Source organism: Balaenoptera acutorostrata, chromosome 10 (genome assembly GCF_949987535.1).
Source record: "Balaenoptera acutorostrata chromosome 10, mBalAcu1.1, whole genome shotgun sequence".
Classification (NCBI taxonomy): domain Eukaryota; kingdom Metazoa; phylum Chordata; class Mammalia; order Artiodactyla; family Balaenopteridae; genus Balaenoptera; species Balaenoptera acutorostrata.
In genome coordinates this window covers 71,741,784-71,764,670 of record NC_080073.1, presented here as the reverse complement: position 1 = coordinate 71,764,670, position 22,887 = coordinate 71,741,784, and the positions used below count along the sequence as shown (strand labels likewise).

General features: G+C 47.2%; 1 protein-coding gene across 1 annotated transcript in view; it reads left to right on the top strand.

Annotated features, from left to right (window-relative positions):
• Positions 1 to 22,887, top strand: part of KIF6 (kinesin family member 6) — a 399,233-nt gene that overhangs the window by 308,912 nt on the left and 67,434 nt on the right. Inside the window, exons 14-15 of the mRNA XM_007197919.2 lie at positions 4,459 to 4,567; positions 13,554 to 13,609. Of these exons, the coding sequence (XP_007197981.2) occupies positions 4,459 to 4,567; positions 13,554 to 13,609 (165 nt within the window). The remainder of the gene's footprint in view (positions 1 to 4,458; positions 4,568 to 13,553; positions 13,610 to 22,887) is intronic.

Genomic DNA, 22,887 nt, shown 5'->3' with positions numbered 1-22,887 from the left:
ACACTGGGACCTATGACTGAAATTCACTAAAAGGAAACAACTGAGAACTAGAAATGGGCATGGCAAATCACAACTCCTGAGGGCCAAAGCCGATGAGCCTCTGAGTTTGACAGACTAAACAAAGTTGGGAAGAAGGCACAGTATATCCATCTTCCCTTGCAAGCTCAGATCCCCCTGATTCTGGCACGAGCCTGAGACACCATCTTATGTCTCATCTTTGCAGGACCTCTTAGCTAATTGTCAAGAAATCATGGAGTTTTTCTTTGCTAGCCCAAAAATAGACGCCTTCAAGAGTATTTGCCTTTTTATAAAAGCTTCTTGGAGTTGAAATTCACCTCTAATGGTAGCATGTAGTGGGGAGAAGATGGTGTTGGGTTTCTAAAATCACACCATACAGGGGATGGACCCACCCCGTAGCGTGATGGTGGAGAGAGGGAGAGCAGTGGGTGCGTGCCTCCTCTCCACCATCGCGTCACAGTGCACTGTCCTAAAAGGAACAACGCTAAGTATCTAAAACATTCATTCATTCATTCATTCATTCAAAAGATATTTGATTGAGTTCCCCCTGTGTGCCAGGTACTATCCCTGTGCTAGCAAGACTGCAGCAAACCAAACTGACAAAAATCCCTGCCCTCATGGAGCTTACAAATTCTAGAAACACTAACAGAACATATTAACATATGAAGTGAACTATGCAAACAGTGAACAAAACTCATGGTTCTGTTTTTTCTGTGATACTGTAAAAAAGACTTCAAAGTTTTGGACAAGATAGGCACTAATAAGAGTACAATCTCATGGGTAAATCTATTTCTACCAGGTCTTTTGGAGGCCCACCACCTGCTTCCTCTATCAGGCATACTTTTCCCTGGAAAAACTGGTCTGAGCGGGTCTACCTTCCTCTGAAAGCTGGGCCGTTTTTTACCCCTTTATAACCATTTCTTTAAGTGAGCCCCAGTTTCCTCCTCTGTAAAATGAAATTATGACCAGGGATCACAGACAAGTTTAACTGGAATAATATGTAAGACAGCACTTGGCACCATGCTTAGTGTCAGGTATGCAAAAAATTCATTTCTGAGTCACCCAAATGTCATTCCTATCAGGTGGCAGAACCGCGCATATTAATCCAGTTGCCCTGTTAATCCACACTCCTCCCGCCCCTCCGCCTGGGATCTCTGCCACTTCTCCACCTCGCAAGTGCCGCTTCATCTTCGGGACCCTTCACACTCTCCCTGACAGAGCTGGCCCTCCCTCCCTCCCCGCCGCCCAGCGCTGGACCACACGCCTCCCTTACAGCGAGCAGCAGCTTCTTTGTAATTATTTGTTCACTTTTCTTTCTCCCTTACTAGATTTTGAACTCTTTAAGGGCAAGGATCATGCTGTAATCTTCTCGTTCAAGTTTATATCTCTGTCACATGCCTAGCACGTGAATAAATAAGATGAATAAGTACTTATCGAGAGAATAAATAAATCGATGATAATCTCATAGCGAAGTGAGCCCTCAGTCACTGCGCGCTCCACGGCTCCTGCTCTTTTTAGTGCACGATGTGTGCTTAGGGGCAAAAGCTCACCAGACGAGAAAGAGCTGTTTTGCAAACCCTGAGAGGGAAAGGGAGGTGGAGGTATCTCCTCAGTAAATAAAAAGCTGCTCATTAGCTTGGTGGCTGGCCCCAAACTGGAGTGAGAACTGGTCTATTAGCACAGTCCAAAAGGGGCTGGATATGGGCTCTGAGCCAGCAGAATGGGGATGGACAAGAGTGGGACGGAGGTGGAGCCGGGGTCACGCACCGCAGCTGCCTGTGGGGTCCCTTCCACGTGCCCCTCCCTGTGGACCCAGCCTCACCCTCCACGTTGCAGCCGTGAAGCCCCAGTAGGCTTCCAGACCTGGCTTTGCCTCTTGGCCTTCAGTCTATGGGCATCCTCACCACCTCACCTTGACCTCCCTGAGCAGACACTTAGGAGGCGAGCTGCTGGGATTACAGCCGTCACACTCATGTCCATTCACCTGAGGTCATCACCATCAAAGAACACCAATGCCAGAATCTTCCTCCACTGTAGCAGGAGGAAAGCCAGTCCCGTGTTCCTGACGATAAGCCCATGGCACTGCAGGACCCCAAGTGCCTTTTAAATCACCAAAAATATCAAATACTTCCAGTGTAACTATCCCATAATGTGTACTTTACTAAATTTTAAGTCTTTGAAAGTTGGTGATTTGTGTATAATGTGTCATGGCGCTGGCCCCAAATTTCTTAGCACGACCTTCAAAATTCTCTGCAAAATGCTCCCAAACTACCCTCCTGGGCTTATCTCCTCTGTGAGCCCCCTGTCCCTTCTGCTCCCACTGCCCGGACCCCTCCACACCTTAGGGGAGGCCCCGTGGGGTTTTCAGCTGATTGTAAGTTCTTCCGGGACCTTCTGCCGTATCGGCATCATGGGTGCTGGGAAACCTCTCCCTGGCCTCTCCACCCAGCTGTCACCTTGGGCTGTCAGCTCTGAAAGAAAGCAGAGCCTGGGAGAGTAAAGGCCATGAACGCTTCTTCTTCCCTACAGCTTTCTGGACAACCCTCCACCCCACCTCCACCCTTGCCACCTCTGGTTGGTGGAAGCCCTCTCATCACCTCTCATCACCTCCTGTGTGGGAAGCAATCTGGGGGTCCCACAGGCAGGCGGATTCCAGTGTAGTCTTGGTGGAGCTTTCCCTCTCCCCCAGCCCTAGTCCAGAGAGACTCATTCCTCTACCCTCTGTGGTTAAAACAAATCATAAAAATGATAAATCATAAAAATGACGCAATAAAAGGCAAACGTTGTCAGAGCTGGGCGTGGACTAGGGTGGGGACAAGGTGTGGAATGAGCCCTTTGGCTCCTGGTGGGCTCTGCTGGGCCAAAGCACTCTCTGGCTAATGTCTCTCGCGTATCAGGGCTCATCTTTCTGAACATCGCCCAAACCCCTTCCCAGGCCCACCCGACTCGGGAGTGTGCGGGGCAGATGTGGAGACAGAACTGAAATGTGCCCATTTGCTTCTGATTGGAAAAGGGTGGGGTGTCTTTGTGTGCCTCACCATTCAGACATTCTTCATGGTGCTATTTTTATCAACAGTAATCATTAAATTGGTGTCAGATGGGCTGGTCCACTTCCTTACACCGGGGCTGGGTGATGGGACTCTGCAGGTTTTTCCAGGCAAAAGATGTGGTATGTGGCCCACATGAACGCACCTCTGGAACCCTAGGTCTCAGAGCGAGTCCCTCTGGCCCTGGACTGTGTTCCTATGGCAACGAGAGCAAGGCTCCTCATCACTCCTGGTTCATTCCTAACCCGATTCATTTAACAGACGTATGTTGAGCACCTTCTAAATGCCAGACATTGAGCAAGACACTGGGGACTGACAAAAAATATGATCTCTACCTCCTAAGAGACATGCATTTCGTGAGAAAGGGTTGTCGCATGAAGTGGCAGTGTCTACTGGGCTGTGCATGTCCCAGAAACACAGTGGAGGGAGGATTTGTTTAGTCTGGGCCTCACAGAAAGCTCCATGGAGGTGGTAGCACTCAGCCAGGGCTTCAGAGATAGAGTTAAGTGGATGAAAATACAGGAAAGGGAACCAAGGGCAGAGGCATAAAAAAATGACTCCATAGATTTATCCAAAATCCAGCTGTGAATGCAGCTGTCACCATGGGAGTCCCAGACCCACACCTGCCTGGAACCTCACCCTGGGAGGTTTCGAGGAAGAGGGCTTCGGGGCAGGAATGCCATCTCCTCACTCCCAGGGCCCTGGCCATTCTGACTCTGGTTTCAGAGTTTGGCCCCTGAGCAGGGCCCAGCAGCCAGGCTTGGCCTGTAGTGGCTAAAGGGACTCAGGAGGTTGAAGTTAGACGTGAACCAGGAACCTCCACCGCAGTCTGCTTGCGGATCTTGTGATTGAGAACTTAACTCTCAGGTTAGAACTGGGGCCTCTCACTAGACACAGGTAACGAGGATGAGTCATCCTATGGAGACTAAGGGCAGAATTTTCTAGATTCTAAATCTTTGAGTTGGGATTATACTTCTTTTAACTACATGCCTGGAAATTCAGGGTGAAATTTCACAGAAAACCAAAATGGAGCATAACAGGAAAATGGGCAGAAATGTGGCCCTGAGTGATGGCAGAAAGTGCTTTTGCAGATGTCCCCGGACATCCAGGGCTTGGCGCTCTGGGTTTCATTTCCTCTGACCAGACATTCCAAACTCCACCCCCCACGAGTCACGTGGATGCCCAGGCTCAGGCCCACAGGGCGCGGCGGGTGTCACTGAAAGGGCCTCCTCGGCGGCTGGCGTCGGCCAGCTGGAAGAGCCTGGGGTCACCTGTCTGGTCAGGAGCCTCTCTGCTGTGGGCCTCTTTGGCTTTGCAGTCTGACTAAAGTGACAGTGAAATTAATGGGATCCTGATGCTCTGACTGAGGCCATTTCCCCGTGTCTCCAAACAGGGATGAGAGAGGAAATGTCATTAGGACGCCAGGAGGCTTTTGAAATTTTCAAGAGGGACCATGCTGACAGCGTCACCATCGAAGACAACAAACAGATTCTGAAGCGGAGGTAAGGCTGGCGCGGAGAGCAGCTGGTCCTCCAAAGCGTAGCCGGGCCAGCCTAGAGAAAACTTGATTTCTGAAAGAAAGGCACAAGGTGTGTGCAGTTTCACGCTGAATGACATCCAGCCTGGTGCACTTCCCTCCCATACGTTAAGCCTCATCATCCCAGTACCACTGGGTAAGCAACGTTAGAGCAGGGCTGTGACTGACAGCCACAATGGTATACAATTCTCACATCCCACATTAATTCTCATCAGCCTGGGACTCTATTGCTATTTCACTGCTCCAAAGGCAAAGGAAAAAAGTGTCTACAGACCAAATGATACATCTTAGAACTCTAGGCCCTCCGGCTGCTCAGGAAAGCCGTCCTGTACTTCTTGGTCAAAGGAAGTATTCACATGCACATCCTGTGACCCGGACACCTCTGGTGTGTTCCCCAGGCCGGAAGCAGAGCAGGCTATACCATCTGCTGACAGGTTGTCCAGCAAGCCTGTGTTCTTTACCCTTTAGAAAAAACTTAGAGGTACATCATTTGTTTCAACTAATCCATGAATTCGACGCATGTCCTCAAACTGGACGTGTGGCTCTAGAGTTCAAAAACTAGAGTTCTAGACTGCGAACTCTCAAATGTCACATATGACTCTGCATCTCAGCACACAGTACATTTTCAAAAACGATTTGTTGAATTAAAATGAGATCCAGGTTTGAGAGTCATATGTTTATAAATGTTTCAAGGAAGCATGAGAAGGGGATGAGCTCTCTCAGGAAAACATGTGGAAGTACAAGGGCCTGGAGGGTAGAACCACAGGGAAAACTTTCAAGGAAAGGGGTGGGGGGGTAGGGAGGAGGCCATGAGGGAGACTGAGAAGAGGGGAAGAGCCAGCAGGAAAGACCTGCCTGAGAGCCAAGAGGGGAGACGGCTCCCAGAAGCGTGTTGTCGGGGGTGTCAGATGCTCCAAAGAAACAAGCAGGAGGCAGCAGGCAAGTGCATGGGGAGCTGACAGCTGGAAGAGCGTGGGTTGGGCGCTGGGAGGGAAGGGGCAAGTGAGAAGGAATTGAGCAAAGGAGAGAGGGCGAGCAATGTGTTCAGAAAGCCCGTGAGAGGTGGGAGACATTTGTAAAAGAAAAAGGGAAGTGGCCTGAGGAGAAGGGGAGTTGGTTTCAGAAGGGGAGAGAGTTGGGCAAGATTGTAGGCCTCAGGCAGAAGCAAGCCAGCCGGGGGGAGAGAGAGAGCGAGAGAGAGAAAAACAAGGGAAACACTGACCCAGCAAGGCTCCAGGGAGCCGGGCGGTAGGGAATGTCAGAGGGAGGAGAACCTGGAAGGAAGCCTGAATAGAAAAACACAGCAAGATGGGCTGACACTGATACATTTAGAAGTGGAAGGAGAAGTGGGGAAAAAGAAAAAGGAAAGGCAAGCTGCACTAAGGGCCCAGCCCGGCCCGTTGACCAGTGACATTTGCACTTGGGGGGCGTGGATCCCAGATCACTTTAGGAATTCAGTGAAGGCCGGAGCAGCCCTCTGGGGTGCAGTGCAGCCCTCCTAACCAAAGAGGTGTCTGCACCCCCTGTGACCCAGCAGTTCCCCTCCTGGGTTTACAGCCATCATGCCTCAGTATCTATGGGGATTGGTTTCAGGACCCCCATAGATACCAAAATTGGCTCGGGCTCAAGTCCCTTATATAAAATGGGTAGTACAGTCGGGCCTCCAAATCCACAGGTACCGCCCACGGATCCAGAGGGCCGACTGTATCTCCCGAGAGGTTCTCACGGATTCAGGAGGGGACATACACAAGGATGTTTACAGCAGTTCTGTTTGTGGCCGAGGAGCATTGGAGACCTTGTGGGCGTCATCCCTGGGGAAGTCAAGAGGTAGAATGCTGGGGAGCTCTCTGTGCAGGCTGCATGTTGGGGAGTCGGATGTGGCAGGTGGGAGATGGATTAATGCACACATACCAACAAGGACAGTGCTAAGTAAGAACACACAATTTATGTAAATTATAAACAGATGCACACAAAGCAAACAAAAACAGCTGAACAAAAAAGTATACTTTAACCTACTTTGACCATAAGAATGGCTGCCTCTGAGGGGAGCAGAATGGGAGCCCAACATGGGATATGAGCGATAGATGAATAAAACAAGGGGGTGGGGAGAAGATAAAGTGAATCTAGGGAAAGCTGAAGACTCTGTCCCCAGAGAAATGGAATATGCACATCCACACAAACTTTAGCCTGTGAATCCAGGGGTTTCACAAACTTTCCAATGCTTCTCCCTGGTGCAGGCCATGTATTTTCAGCAGAGTCAGTTGGACGTGTTGAAGCAGGACACCTTGTTTGTCTGGAGACAAGCATATGAAGCTGGATGACAGCTGCCTCGTCCAGTGAGTTCTGAGGAGCTCTCAGCTGTGTCCACACCTCAGGCTTCATAGCTTATATGGGTGCCTCGTAACCCTTGCTTCACAGTAAAATGACCCGTGGAGCTTATAAAAGCTACCAGATCCTGGGCCTGACTCCCCAGATATTCTCACTGAATTAGGTAGAGCCTGAGCATCCATTCGTTTCAGGATTCCAACATGCCACCAGGTTTGAAAACCACTGGCCAGACAGAGACCTTGTCCAGAGACCTTGAGACCCAGAACCTCTGCAGGAAAGCCTCAAAACTCCACAGGTTAAACCAGTTACCAGGCGACTCCTCTGCACGTTCAGGTTGAAGAACCACTGGCTTAGGAAGAACATAATACTTTGTCTTCCTTGTTCTAGATTGGCATGGCTCCAGGATCTGGCTTGTACCCTTGAGTTTAGGTCTTTCTCCAGTGGGGGATGGGTTGAGGGGATGGCAGGGATGAGGGTGTTGTGGGCTTCCAACACAGAGCTCACTTAACTCTAGAAGAATTAGTAGAGCTCTGACAGCCCACGGGACAGATGTGCTTTGGGGTTCAAATACATCTAAATCACACAGGATGGGCTGGTAATAATGGTGGTCCCATCTTCCTTGCGGCCATAAAGCAAAGGAATTAATGAAATTCACACAAAGCTCTCCTCTGAGAAGAGGTTTTCCCAGCAGTAAATCAGTCTTTTAAAATCAAATGAAAAGTCAGGAGGCCAGCCCACATTTTTAAAATGTCTACATCTGTTCAATGTTACCAATTATTAAAGGAATATTTGGTACTGGGGAGAGTAAGCCATGACCTACTCTTTTCTCAGGATTGGAACCTCTTTTGCATTCACGGAGAGTATTCAATTATCAGATATTACATGCTCATAACTGCGATGGCAGAGGACAAAGAGAAATGTTTTTATATGAAAACAAATAACTACAACCAGTGCTCCAATAGCAGACATCAAAATAAAGCCTGACTTCCATGCCTCCCTTTAGGAAACGGTCTGCAGTAACCCTGATCCCTTCCACAGATTTGCTCCCATTCCCTCTAGTGACCAGGAGCACCACGTGGACCATCTATGGGAGGACTGACCGGTCCTGGGAATACAGACATGTGCCAGAGGGGTGTTCCTCACGGCAGCATTAAATTGCTGTTCCCTAACCCTACTTGTAGCAGACTTCCTCTTAGAAAGTCTTACCTTTCTGATAATCCTCAGCCACCAAGACCCACGGGCCTGGCCTCCCACTTTATTCCCTGCTTCTCGCGTCAAATAACTCTGCCATCCGATGGCTCAGGTGTTGAGCCGTCCTGTTGGAAAAGTCCACGAAAAAGGGGCTTAGGACCCCACACACGAACCTTGGTGCAGCTCAGCCTTGTTAGCCAATGGCAAGTAGCTTCTAAGCTCAAATATAGGGACTATTGGTGGCCCAAATCCCTTTGAATTCCCTCAGCTCCCTCAGAGTGCAAGGCTGATGCAGAGATGCAGGAGGGGACCATCAATGGCTCAGACTTAAGTGTTACTTAGTAGGAGCGATTTCTTCCCCTTCTTGCCAGCACCCTTTGCTACCCCACAGGGAACTTCTAGCACATCTCAGCTGTGCCCCCAGTCTGGGGAAAGTTGTGCTGCCTGCCTGTGACAACAGAAACAAGATGTTGGCACATTAATGGGATATTTACCCTTCGGTGAACTAGAGCACGTGAGCCAATTCTTAAGCCGGATTTTTCAATAGAAGACAATTCAACTAGAAGTACGGTTGAAAATCACTACATTTTTCAGGCATGACTCATCCTCATAGTATATACTAATATGAAGAGAGGCTGGAAACCCCATGCATGACAAATTCCAGTGCCTGGGCACCACACAGCTAACTTTCTTTTGTGGCAGATCTTTCATGCAAACTGAATCCCCTGTCACTGAGTCCCATTAAGTAACAAAAGAATAAATAAATGGGGAGATTAGCCGCAATTGGAAACGAAGGCGTTGATAATGTGAACTAAACCAAGAAAAGCACCCCTTCACTCAGTTGGATCCTTCAGATAGAGAATAGAACAGCAATCTAACGCCAATGGGAAAACTGGACCAAGAGTGGCGAGAAATCTCGTGGAACCATCTGGAAATAACGTCCATGACAAATAGGAGTTCCCTGGTTCCTATTAGACTCCAGTTTTAACCTTTATTATTTTGCCATTTGTTTTTTGTATTTACACTTTGTCTCCAACAAGAATTATGAACTCTGAGAGCAGAGATTAGATTAGAATCTTCTAAGCCTCCCACAGTTTTTTAAAGCAGTGCTGGCCACAGAAATGGTACTCAGAAACACTGCTTTTTGGCTTGAGAATGACAATTTGAAATTGACTTTGAGAAATCTTAGCAGCCAAGAAAACTGTGTGAGAACTGCTTCCTAGAAGTAGGTGAATGCAGCAGCAGCTTCCTGAGAGTCAGGGAAGGAACCGCTCAATGGGAGACAAGAGGGCAGCCATCTTGATGGGGAAATGGGATGAAATTTTCTATTTCGGTATTTTTAAAAAGTGTAAAGGAAATGAAAGGTGGATCTTCATCACAATATAACAGAGGCAGCCAAAGTACCATGTCAGGGACAAGTCAACAGAGGAAAGAAAGGGCATAGATACAGACTATACAGACATACGGTCTTTCTCTCTGATGGGGAAGAAAATTGGATGTTAGTTCACTCTATGAATGATCAACATATTAAGTTAATCACCCTAGACCAGAAGACAGGAAAGACTGAAAGGTAGGAAATAGCCCAAAGGCAGGCAGCATGAATGCAGGGAGCTGAGCAAGCAGTCGTTGAAGTGGTCTGGGGGAGAGCGACAGCTCCTTCCCAAGGCAGGTGGAGTAGGGTGAAGCTCAGTGGGACGTCAGGATAGGTACTGAGGACATAGAATGGGCGAGACTCCAGGGCTGAGTGAAGGATCTAATGGAGAGCAGGGCAGAGGATGGTGTGCAGGTTACTGGCATGAGCACCTGGGTGAGTGGGTGCTGTGCAGCGAGAGGAGAAAGGATGGGAGGAAGGCAGAGGGGTCTTCAGGGAAGGGCAACAGTTCTGCTCTAGATCCCATGGGTTTTAAATATCTGCAGGGCATCAAATGGGCAATTGGATAGTGGGTCAGGAAATAAAGCAGGGCCGAGAGGGAGATCTGGGAGGTGTCCGTAGAGGTGACCGATGAAGGCACTGCCTACAGTGGAACGAACAGAATGCCCAGAGAGAAGAGGTAGCTTGAGGAGAGGGTCTAAGACTAAACCCTGACCATTACCAACATCTAAGGAACAGGCTGCAGAAGAAAAGCCTGAACAGGAGACTGAGAAGCAGCAGCCAGGGAGAGAGGGCAAAAAACGGAGGTGGGTGATGTAACATGCAAGCCAACGGGAGAGAATTGTTTCTACTCTGTGGACAGAGCCTGGCGCACAGCGGGTGCTGTTGGGTGGGTGAGGGCTGGATGTCACGGGGAGCCAGGCTTGTGAAGGAACAGCGAGAGCACTGCGTTCCTTCTCCCTTCCAAACCCAGGCCTCCCCCCCAGGTAGAGCTTTCTCTGCGTGGGCGCGGGGGAGCAGAGCAGTCTGCCGGGCCCCACTCCGGAACTGCCCCCAGCACCATACGCTCCTCAGGTGGAGCCGCGCGGAGATTCCCCGATAGGAATGTTTTGGCGCCGGGAGTAGGAGACCCTCAGGGGCTCACAGGTGGTACTGGTGGAGTCTCAGCGGCTCCCGCGCACCAGCCTCCTCCCAGCAGCCTCAGATATTGTCCAGGAGGGCGGCACCCCTGGGGAAAGTCGGCACAGGTTCAACCACCTGGACCACGTCCCTAATGGCAACGTGCCCCTTTTAGAAGCTCAGGAGTCCGGAGGCTCCCCGAAGGAAGATCAGAACGCGGGCTGGGGCGGGAGGAAGGCGAGGGGGCGGGGCTGAGGGAGACGGGCTGGGAGGTGTGGAGGTGCAGGGACCTGGGAGGAACAGGGCAGAGTTGCGGGGGCCACCTTCTTTCTCATCTCTCCCGCCATCCCTTACTCCCCTCCTTCCCCCTCAGGGCTAGGCTTCCTTAGGCAAGAGTCTGTCTTGACAACCGGAGATCAGGAAAACATGTGGGTTGGGTGGTCTGGAGCAGTGACAACTGCAGCCTGAAGGGAAAATGGTCTGGCGGAGACAGGACGGCCCTCAGCCCTCACCTCTTCAGTGGGAAAGCCCTTTTTAGCTCGCGCTGGGCTGCAGAGGAGAGCATGGAACAGCTCGTGGTTCCCGGTGGTGTCCACCAGCCCTGGTGTGGGGCGGCTCTTTGGAGATGGTCGACCGCAGCACTAAGTAGCTCCTCGCCGTGGCCCCCCAAGGCACACGTGGGCACCGCCCAGGCTGGGGAGCTCCCTTCCAGGCTTGTCGGAGCTTCTCTGAGCCGGGCTGCTGCGGAGATGGCCCATTCTGCCTGCAGGATCTTCCCTCCTCCAGCTCTACTCTGGTTTCCTCCAGCATTGACATGCATTTCAGCAGCTTTGCAGCCCTGCCCTCGTGTTTTCCTCATTCCCAAGAATCTAAAGCTTCCAGAACTCCCTGGAACAGGCAATAAGAGGGGCCACTCATTGAGCAATGGAGGACTATCAAACCCCATGAAATCCTAGGTATTGGGGATGGACGCAGCGACCACCAAACAATTAGAGCCCCGCACTTGGCAGAACTTCATATGAAGATAGTCCTCATCTGAGTGGCCCGGACCAGACCTCAGAGTCTGTCTGCCCAGGGGACAGAGGCCAGAATGAGCCCACAGAGCCCAGCACAGTGATCTACACGTGATATGAATGTTTGCTGAGCTGAATTCAGTCTTCATGGCATCAAATGGGATTGCACTTCTCTCCGGAAGGTGACAGGCACTAGCTGAGGAAAGGACATATGTCATCTGTGATGAGCCTGAACACCCTTAATAAGGAGGCAGAGGTGGAGTTCCAAGAAACCGAACACTAAGAGAAAATTTAGTCCCCTTCCCTGGAAACATCTGTCTGCAATCTCAGGCCCAGCAGACACATTCGGAAAATAGCAGTGACATCATTCACGCCTCTTTTCCACCGAGCCCGGAGGCTTCGGGGCACTCTGGCCTTCGCTGATGTTGTTCCCCTGCCTGGAATGCCCTCTTCTCCCCACTTCCTCTAACAAACTCCTGCTCAACTAAGCGTTTATGGATGAAACAATGTGACATCTGAGAGTTACTGGGATCCAGAAAGATTTGGGGATGGGGCATTGACATTTCATAAGGGCCTGCTGTGTGTAGGGGCCTGGATGGCATGGTTTTTACAGAGGCCATTTCCTACACTTCTCCAGCACGAGGTTGGGCTCTCAGCGGGCATCTCAGGAATACCTGTTAGAAAATAGGAGTCATTAAGTAAACTCAACACAGCATCTGGTGCACTAGTGGGCAGCAATCTAAGATAGTGGAGAAGTTTCTGATAACATAGGGAAGGACTAATAATGCGAAGTAAAAACAAAAAAACCAAAGCACAAAAGTCATATATATGGTATGATCTTAACTGTGTAAGAACTGGCCAGAAAGAAGACTGGATGGATCTCAAAATGAGCTTATTTCTGGGTAGGGGATAATTAGGGATTTTTTCTTCTTGTTTTTATATTTCCAAACTGTGATTGAGCATCATATATAACAGGAGTAAGCAAACTCTTGCTGGAAAAAGCCAGATAGTAAATATTTTCAGCTCTGCAGGCCCTATGGTCTCTGTCCCAGCCACTCGACCCTGCCTTTGCAGCATGAGAGCAGCCTTAGACAGTAAACAAACGAATCGGTATGGTTCTATCCCATACTACTTGATTTACAGAAACTGGTGACGGGACGGGTCCACATCATGACCAGCCATAGTTTGCTGGTCAGAAAAAAAAAAAAAGGATAAGAAATAAAAAAAGGTATTCTTTGGGGCTTCCCTGGTGGCGCAGTGGTTGAGAGTCCACCTGCCAATGCAGGGGACGCGGGTTCGAGCCCTGGTCTGGGAAGATCCCACATGCCGCGGAGCAGCTCGGCCCGTGAGCCACAATTACTGAGCCTGCGCGTCTGGAGCCTGTGCTCCGCAACAAGAGAGGCCGCGATAGTGAGAGGCCCGCGCACCGCGATGAAGAGTGGTCTCCGCTTGCCACGGCTGGAGAAAGCCCTCGCACAGAAACGAAGACCCAACACAGCCATAAATAAATAAATAAATAAATAAAATTAATAAAAAAAAAAAAAAGGTATTCTTTGACTCTAAGATCTTGGCACTGTGATTAATAGAGCACAGTACAGAAGGCTTACAGCCGTGCTTTACTCTGGTTCCCTTGTATCATAAAATACTAGGAATCAAAAGTAGATTTGATAAATCTACATAAATTAGAGACTATGAGAATGAAGTTCTATGCTGGAGAGAGGAGTAAAAATTCACGATACCAGTAATTAATACAAATTTTATCTCTACTTTTAAGCCTAATATATTTCATTCATTTAAATTTTCTTTTATGTCTTTCAATAAAGCTTTACAATATTTTAGAGACCTCTCGGAAAGCTCTTATTTTTAAAACATAATTTAGGATGAACAGAAAAGGTTAAGCTCTCATTTCTTTTTTTTTTTTCCTCCAGATTTTCCGAAGCAAAGGCCCTGGGAGAAAGTATAAATGAAGCAAGAAGTAAAATTGGTAAGCAGATGATATTCTGTGAGCCTCTTTCACAGGCCATTTTCCTAGTGAAAATCAGGTCATGATGTGCTTCCAAATAGCTGTGAGGATGAGTTTCAAGAGGTCCCTGCCAAGGAAGCCGCTTTGAGAGCACCTCTCCTTGGAACTTTGTCATCTCTCCTACCATCCATCAGGGAAAGCACTTTCTTTTGTCTAGAACTTGAACTTTTCGTCCTCATACAGCCTTGAGCTCTAGCATCCTAATGAGAAAGTTTTGCTTTTCCTGGTGTTTTCCAGCAATAGTCCAACTGGTCATAACTGTACAATTATAGTGACATTTCTCATTTTCAAGTGCCATGGAACACTTTTACACCTCCCAGAGCTTATACTTATTGTTTTTGGCTCAGGTGCGCAATTTTCAGCACCATTTCAGTAAGCCGCCTGGAGGATGAGAGGAAAGAATGAGTCACTGTGCCTTCCCAGGGCACAGGCTGCCCAGCAGGGCTCCCCCACTTAAGTGAGCATCCCTGGACCCGTGAGGTTAAGGCAACAGGCAAACTCGAAAATAGTATGCCTCAGATCTATGTCAAAGTGAGAGGAAAATGCTTCTTTCACACCAGGCTAGAATGACACACGGTGACCCATCTCCCAGGCTGGGGCAGCTTCATGAAGCTGCAACTTCCCTGTGGCTTCGTCTCTGTGCTAGGGAAAGCAGGAGTTACCTGGTCACAGCTGACTCCCTGTGTCCCCCTTGTCCTCCTCACCTTTCTCCTCTCGTAAGTGAGGACAGGACGGAAGCCACTATGAATGTCCCTTTTGGCTTTTCCTACAGAATATGGAAGCTCACAATAGCCTCAGGTCACTTCAGTTAGGGAAACAGGGAGCCCCACGTTCTCTTCTGTGGCCTGAGCGGAAAGAGTTGAGGCCGCCAAGCCCTGAGCCATGCCCAGTACCAGGCCAAGAATCTCCAGAGTCTCAGAGATTCTTGACTTAAGGTCGAGGATCTTGGATGGAGGAAAAATGCATCTTTATTTTCACTAACCTCTAACTGCAGTTTAGCACTCCCTCCAATGATGAATGTCGGCAGCAGGCCGCAGTAGAAGTAGCAGCACCTGTCACAGCGGAAATCACAGATATTTTCATTTCACAGCACAGTTAGCAGACATCATAAAATATCTTTTCTACTCATCAGTACTTCAAAATTACAGGAGTTATTAGACTCACCAGTAGATCTTGTTACTTCTTTTTTTTAAATTTTATTTATTTATTTATGGCTGTGTTGGGTCTTCGTTTCTGTGCGAGGGCTTTCTCTAGTTGCGGCAAGCAGGGGCCACTCTTCATCGTGGTGCGCAGGCCTCTCACTATCATGGCCTCTCTTGTTGCGGAGCACAGGCTCCAAACGCGCAGGCTCAGTAATTGTGGCTCACGGGCCCAGCTGCTCCGCGGCATGTGGGATCTTCCCGGACCAGGGCTTGAACCCGTGTCCCCTGCATTGGCAGGCAGATTCTCAACCACTGCGCCACCAGGGAAGCCCCAGATCTTGTTATTTAATGCATTTATATAAAAGCACATAGATATTTCTATATCACAAAATTTTTTTAAATTTTGATAACTACTTCAGTGTAATTGGTCTCTCTTAAAATCCTATGTAAAACTCCTTTCTTGGCATGAATTCTCAAAACTCCTAATACTGCATGAAAAAAAAATTGGGGGTCAGGAGCACTTTTCTAGAGATAATATCCATAGTTTATCTGATTCTCAAAGGGGTCAGTGACCCAAACCAATAGCAAGGGAAGGGGAAGCAGGCTTAAGTGGATCCAGAGCCGGCTTGTCAGAATTGTCTGACTGGAAGTTCCTAACGGTCTGTTTGCATCTCTGGGGAGACAAGAAGGAAGGACCTTTTATAAACAGTTTCTGCCCAGAAAGTGATAATAAAGTTTTGCTCTTGAAAAATATCTAACTCTCTAAACCAAAATGAAACTGTTCCAACACTAATGAACTATGCTAATTATGGAAGGCACCAGTGGCCTATACTAATACACTTAGTGTTTCTCTCTGAATACAATGAGTTGTTGTCACAAATAATTCTAAGTTCACCATAATTTTGGTGCGAAAACATACATTGATGAATCCAGTTTGCCACATTCTTGAGATTAGGCAAATTGGAGACTGCCCTACAAGCTGCCCAAGAGGCAGGGGCCCGGGGTCTGAGGGATGTAATTGATCTTCCAGAGAGGGTGTCTGTAATTTACACACAAAGAGTCCAGATATACTAGAAGAAGCCCTGGGCAAGTAGACCTTTCTGTTTTCTAGATAATAATAAGTAGGGCTCATATCAGTGTTAAAATTCAAACATTTATTGCTAACGAGAAAGTGGCTGCTAGTTCAGTGGTGCTAATAAAACCAGTGTTACTCTTACTTCATTCTATGCAAATTGTAGACTAAGACCCATCTCCTGGCCAAGCATCTTTCAAATGTGCTCTTGATCCAAGGAGGGCCCAGGTCAGTGGATCGCTGAGACTCAGCCCCATTACTCAACCAGCCCCTCACAGTGCTTGACCACAGGGAGTAGCCCCTCCACCGCTGCATCTCAGACACAAGGTGAAGATTAAGGAAGTACAAGGTGGAACTTGTACACATATTTAAAATTTCCAAGGCAACCTTGAAGGAAACTGGTTTCAGGAGATTTATGACATTACTGAGTGCATTTTTCCTAGGGGGAAATTAAATCAAGTGGAATTTTCATTCCCCTACAAGTCCTTTAATTAATCTAAGAGTCAGGAGGTGGGAGCGTGGCACAGATGTACCATGACTTGCGTGGGATGATGACTCAGCTCCCCTCCCAAACTGAGCCACATCCTGCCTCTGGGCCCCGGGGCAGGAGTGAGATGCTGGGGGTTGCACATGTAATTGGCCTGCCGAGCGGAAATGGAAGCTGTGCTTGTGATCTGCACATCAGCCAGCCCACACGCTTAGAGTTCAGGTTGCCACTGTCTCTTCTCAGGCAATTTGCTTTTTCTCTGACATCGTGATCTCAAGCTGCCACTTGAATTTCATTCTTAAAAATCCCTAAAGGCTATTCATTCAGGAGTGACCACATAATATCTAATTTTTACATGGCATAATCAGTCAACCGAAACTTCCATATGAATTCCTTTTCTTATAACAAGCCAACCCAAACTAGGTAGATTAAACTCTTGCCACAAACTCCTTTTTTGTCCTTCTCTGTACACCATTTACATCAGTCCTGATGTTGAAACAAGTTGAAATCAGAAATGGAAGAAATAACCAACTTAGGATCTCCCCAAAAAATAACGGTGTCTTTGTTTCAGAAAGGAGAGCCATTTTCATTGCATTTGCCTGTCCCATACACAATAGCATTTAGGCTGCTTTCCATCACATGGGGCTGTGTTTTGAACACATTCATGTATACCCACCTCCATTCATCATATCTCTAAAAATGCCATTAAAGCCCAAACTGTAGGGAAAGAAATAGACGGCTTCCAAAGCAGCGGCATAAACCAGGCCATTTTTAACTTATTAAAATCCTGGCGTTGGTTTTTCTATATCAGTGAGCTACCCCTGGCAGAATTGTCTTTGGCAACAAAGGACAATGAATGGCTGTTCTTTGGCTTGAGGCCCACCCTAGACCAGTCCAGGAACCAGCTGCTGTGGAGGCAGGTGAAAGAGTCTGACTGACACGTCTGGGCACCTCTTCGCCCTCCACAGACCCCTCCAGGCCTAAAGGAAAATGCCCATCACAGGTCGCTGCACAGAAAGGTTTTCACCGGGGAGCCAATCAGTGATCACTTCAGAAATCTCAGGCAGTGTAATAGAAGTAGCCGTCAGAGAGCAGGAAACGCTAGAAAAGCTAACGGAACATTCTGGAAGTTTTCTTTCTCCTACTCCACATTCAAAGAAGAACCCCCAACCCACCATTTGAACAGTACCCTTTTTAAAAATGTTTCTCCTGAACATTTGGGATTTGGGAAAATCATTACTCAGATCTGGGTCTCCATCAGCAGAATACATAGGACTATTTTCCGTTGTGCATTTTCTGTGCTTTCATCTTCCACTGAGGTTTACTTCTAGACCTACCTCGTGCATATTGGCTTCTAGTATCTCACCCTGGCCTAAAGGAAAGACTATATCCAGATTGTCTTGCTAGGCTGTGAAGACCTCTATCAAGTCTATCCTTTTGTTACCATTTGTCACCAACTCCGAATAACCATCACACCCCCAGCAGCTTCATTGAGCACTGACTCTGGGCCGTGTCAAGAAATTGACAAGCGCATTATCTAATTTAAGCCTCACAGAGAAGAGTCATTACCTATAAAGTGGATATTACCCTATGTCATAGAGTCTAAAATACACAATTTTTACAGTCTTAACACCTCTGAAGTCAGGAAACATTTGACCATCCACTTGGCCATTTTTTCATTTTAAAAACCTCTGTAATGAGACAGGGTCTTACAATTGATGTAGTCTAGATTCTATGAAATATAATATTATCATTATTTTGCAGATTTTTTTAAAAACGGAGTTTCAGGGAGGTGGCCTACTAAATGGCCAAGCTGGAGTCAAAGTCCATTTCTGTCCAACTCCAAAACTTTTAAATACAGTATACTATCCCCATAAATTCAGATTTATCTGACTCTGAAGTTTTTTTCTGAGTTTAACATTTCTCTAAGCTGTTGCTCAGTTTTCCTGAATCTCTGCCCTTTATCTGATGTGCCCAACAAAAGGCTCACACTAGACCCTAGCTCATGCACACATAGCCCAAGAAGATGAAAAGGGTCTTTGTAACATGATTAATGATAGGTCACCTTTTGCCCAATGGGGCTCAGTTGCAGGCGTGAGTGGGGTCTGACACCCTGCCTACCCTTGCTCTCCATCCCATGTGCACTGGCCCACAGTTGTATCTGCCCTGGGAAGAGGCGCCTTTTTTCCACTTTGCAGAAAGGTGCACTGCGGGCTTGCAGCATCCCTGGTAGGATTCAGTGTCCCACATTTCAACTATCATTTTCAGTGGTTTGGAAAATAGAATAGAGGGGTTGTATTTTCAGGCTCTATACAGTTCCAGCTCAGTGGGTTTACTGATGCTTCAGAAAACATGAGAGAATTCAAAGCAAAAACTCAGATGAGGTTTAGTGGGAATGGGTGTAATGAAGTGCTTATGCTTAAGTACCAAAACCAGCACCAATAAATTGGACTAGAGAAAGCCTGATTAAGGGCAGGCATAGAAATCATCGGGGACCACAAAATAAAAATATGTCACCATAAAGTGAAAAAATACTATGTTCTCAAAAGTAAGAAATACGAAAGTCGAGACGTCCCCCTTTCGCTCTGCCCAGCATTTCCAGGTGCGCTGTGTTTCCTCGGGAGCTCTGCCTCTCTACAGGAAGAGAGATGGTTCAGAGAAAAGCAGCTAAAGTCATGATGAAAAAGTTATGAGGTAGATTTTTTGGCTTTATTAAGTAATCCACCAAGTTTATTTTAAATAATAAGCTCTGCTTGCCTGTTAGAGTATTTAGTTCGATTTTTCTAATTACTCTTATCAAACAAATTTAATTAATTTGTGTTCAGCTTGTATTGGCCAGGATGTTTGGCTGTAAGCATGAAAGGATATTTATTGTCTCATGTAACCAGGAAATCCAAGGAATACCGTTGGCTTCACATGCAACCTCTCCCCTCCTCATCCTCCCCCTCCCTCTCCTCTCTCTCTCTCCCCTCCTCCCATCTCTCAGTGCTACTCGACAAGGTTCTCTGATAGCCTCTCCCCATTTAGTGGGAAGGTGCCTCTGAAAGCTCTAGGCTTACGTGGTCTATAGAATTCATAATCCCAGTAAACAGGGTCTTTTCCGACAGTGTTGGCAAAAGTCCCTGGAGGGAGGAATGACTGGCCTGGCTGAGGTCGTACACCCATCTCTGAAGCAGTCCCTGCATCCAGGGGAATGAAACACTCTGACTGACTGGTCCTAGATCCTGTGCCCACTCCTCGGGGCTTAGCCCATCTGCTCCACACAAGCTGAACACGATTTTTAGGGAATTAAAGAGGTATCTTTCTCCAAAGGAAGAAATGTTGGGCCGACAACAATCATATTCACTGCAAACCTTTCAGATATTGATCTGTGGCTTGAAACAAGACGCATCTAAAAGAATGAATAGTAGTTCCTGTGAGAGACTACAACGTTTAGAGTAATTTATCCTGGAAAAAAGAAAGCTGTGAGTGAGGAATTTAAAAACTGGCTTAAGTACTGGTGCCTCTGCTATAACAGAATAAATGCAAAATTGCATGATAAAAAACTAGCAGGGATTGTAGAAAAATTAAGACTGGGAAGACCTCTCAAAACCCATGCAATTTTATAACTAGTACCCTAACAAAACCAATTGCAATGCTAATAAAAATAATGATATAAATTAAAAAGACATGTTAACTTCCTAATGCATAAGGAAACACTATGTAAAACATCCACTTTTTTCCTCAAAATGAGGCTATCGTGGTAGAAGAGCATATAGGAAGGGCTGAGGGCTGAGTTATGGAGGCGTGAACAACACATACAAAGATGGGAAGGGCCCCTCAACAAGGAAGAAGCGCTTCCTTCTAAGGAACACTGACCACAATAGACTAGGAGGAAGAGTGTGGGGAGAGGGCTGTGTTCCGTCCTGAGCTTCCCCCCGCTCCTGCTGGGCTCAGCTCTGCTAGTTTTGTGTTTAACGACCTTTTCTTGGTGATGTAAAACTTGAATTTACTAGGAAGAAAATCCTATGTCAACACATGAGTCTGCTCTATGACACTGACCTCAGCTCCCTCTAACCAACTGCATGAGAGTGATTCCTGTTAAAGAAACCTAGTTGCATGAAGACAGACTGTGTATTACTTGATGTTATACAGAGGGACCAGTAAATTGTAGTTCATCTTTAAGGAGACTCAAAAAGGAAGAAATAATTTTCAGTTGTATTGAAACTATAGCTGATCATGTGAAAGAGACATTTTGTCAGAAAAGGTAATTAAATGGATATAGATTCTAGGAATCATTAAAAGCAGGACAGATTGGCACCTTTCTGAGATGACTCAGTGTATATAGAGATGAAAAGAGCAAAGCAGATTTCTGAAAGTCCTTTCTGTAACAATTCAGAATGTTGAAATTCCAAGACATGCAGTTATTGGAGTGACAGCCCATAACCAGTACGACTGATGTCTTCATAGAATTGATTGAATGCTTGCTGTCATACTTTGGAGATCAAACAACAACAATAAAAAAAGGATTTGAGCAAGCTGGAGGGCTGTGGAGTATATTAACTGGCAAGAGGTAACACTAATAATTGTCATATATAAAGAAGGAAGCAGTGATTTGGTCAGAATGCCAGGAAAAAAAAAAAAAAAGATGGATGGCTGCCTCCCAAGAGTCCTGACAGGGTGGTCTTACCTTAGTGAATGAAACAACGTCCAGGATCTGGCCTTGCTGGGTGGACTCAGGAAGGCTGTCCAATGCCAATCAAACTCACCATAAACCAGAGAGGCAATCTATTAATTTTCCATGGAGGATGTTCTTTTATAGACAGGAACTCTTAAACTGCCTCCATCCAGGGCCCCTTCTCCCAGGGAACAAAGTAGATTCGTTATTAGAAGGTTAGTAAATAAACATCCCCAAGCACAAAGGGAGTCAAAACAAGGAGAAGAGTTTTGACAGATAGTTTCCCACAGTCACGGTGAAGCCACGCCAGGCGTCCACTGCCCACGGGAGCGAATATCCCTGCAGCAATTCAGGCAGCCTCCAGCCCGACCACCCCTCTTCTGTGCACAATACCCTTTTCTCCAGAAAAGATAGAAACCATTTGTTAGGTTTCTACTTACTAAACTATAATTTTATTCCCCCCTCCTGCCTCTCGAGGGTGAACCCCAAGTCACTTTGCTTCAGGTCATAGGACTAATCAGTTTTACTTTGTCCCCCTTGATTTTCAGACATGGAAACCCAGTTGAGCTAGCTCAGGCCTAGGATGCATGCATGGTGATGAACCTCCCTGAGATACAGCCATGAGATCTGAGAGCCCTCCAAGCTGGAATGGGAGCCAGAGCCAGGACCCGGGGTGGGGGTAGGGGGGTCATCGGGAGCCAGCACGTCTCCAGAGCCCAGCACACTCCCCGTGCCTCCCTCGGGGCCTCTTGCTACCTCTGTGCACGTCTGCTCTTGCAACCTGCTGGCCCTGCTGACCCTGGGTCCTGCTCGCTCATGGCTTTGGTCTGCTCTGGCCCCAGCTGTACCTGACAGCATCCTTTAACTCTGTTCCCAAGGTAACAAGCTAATTATTTGCTTGTTTCTTAGCTCAAAGTTATGAGAAAGAGAACTTGACTGGCCCGATTTATTTTTTCTAGGCCTTCAGGACAGCTGCTGATGGTGAGCTTAAGAATGTGCTGTCTTTGAGTCAGAAATGCACCTCTGGTCCAGGCAGATGTGGCCAGGGAGGAAGAGAGGTCTTGTGTTTCAGAAAGTGTCCACCTAGGCAAAAGAGGGTGTGACAGGGGAGGTTTCTGTTTTATAAACAGGATGGGTAGAGCAGGCACAATGACTGACATCTTGTATTCTCTCAGTTCTATCTCACGGGTGTGAAGATTTTTGCCAGTTCAACTCTTTTTTTTTTTTTTTTTTTTTTTTATAATGAGGCATAGTTATTTGTGGAATTGTTGGTGGGGGAATATTGTTGGAGAGAAGGAATCCAGTGAAGTTGCTTCTGGCTAATAGACATTTTGTTTTATATATATAAATTTATTTATTTATTTTTGCCTGTGTTGGGTCTTCGTTTCTGTGCGAGGGCTTTCTCCAGTTGCGGCAAGCGGGGGCCACTCTTCATCGCGGTGTGCAGGCCTCTCACTATCGTGGCCTCTCCTGTTGCGGAGCACAGGCTCCAGACGCGCATGCTCAGTAGTTGTGGCGCACGGGCTTAGTTGCTTCGCGGCATGTGGGATCCTCCCAGGCCAGGGCTCGAACCCGTGTCCCCTGAATTGGCAGGCAGATTCCCAACCACTGCGCCACCAGGGAAGCCCCAGTTCAACTCTTATGAGGCGACATCAGTTCCTTTATTTCTAGGTTCTCCAGGAAGCATCTTGCCCTTGTCCCTTTGTTTTACCAACAATAATAGTGACTAGTCTTTGTAAAGTGCATTATAATATATAGGGATTTTATTTATTTTTATCTCGTCAAATTCGTTGATCTTTTCTTTTACAACTTCCTCCAGTGCTTTTGTACTTAGAAAGGGTCATTGTAACAGCAATAATGATGGATTGTTCATTGTCTGGT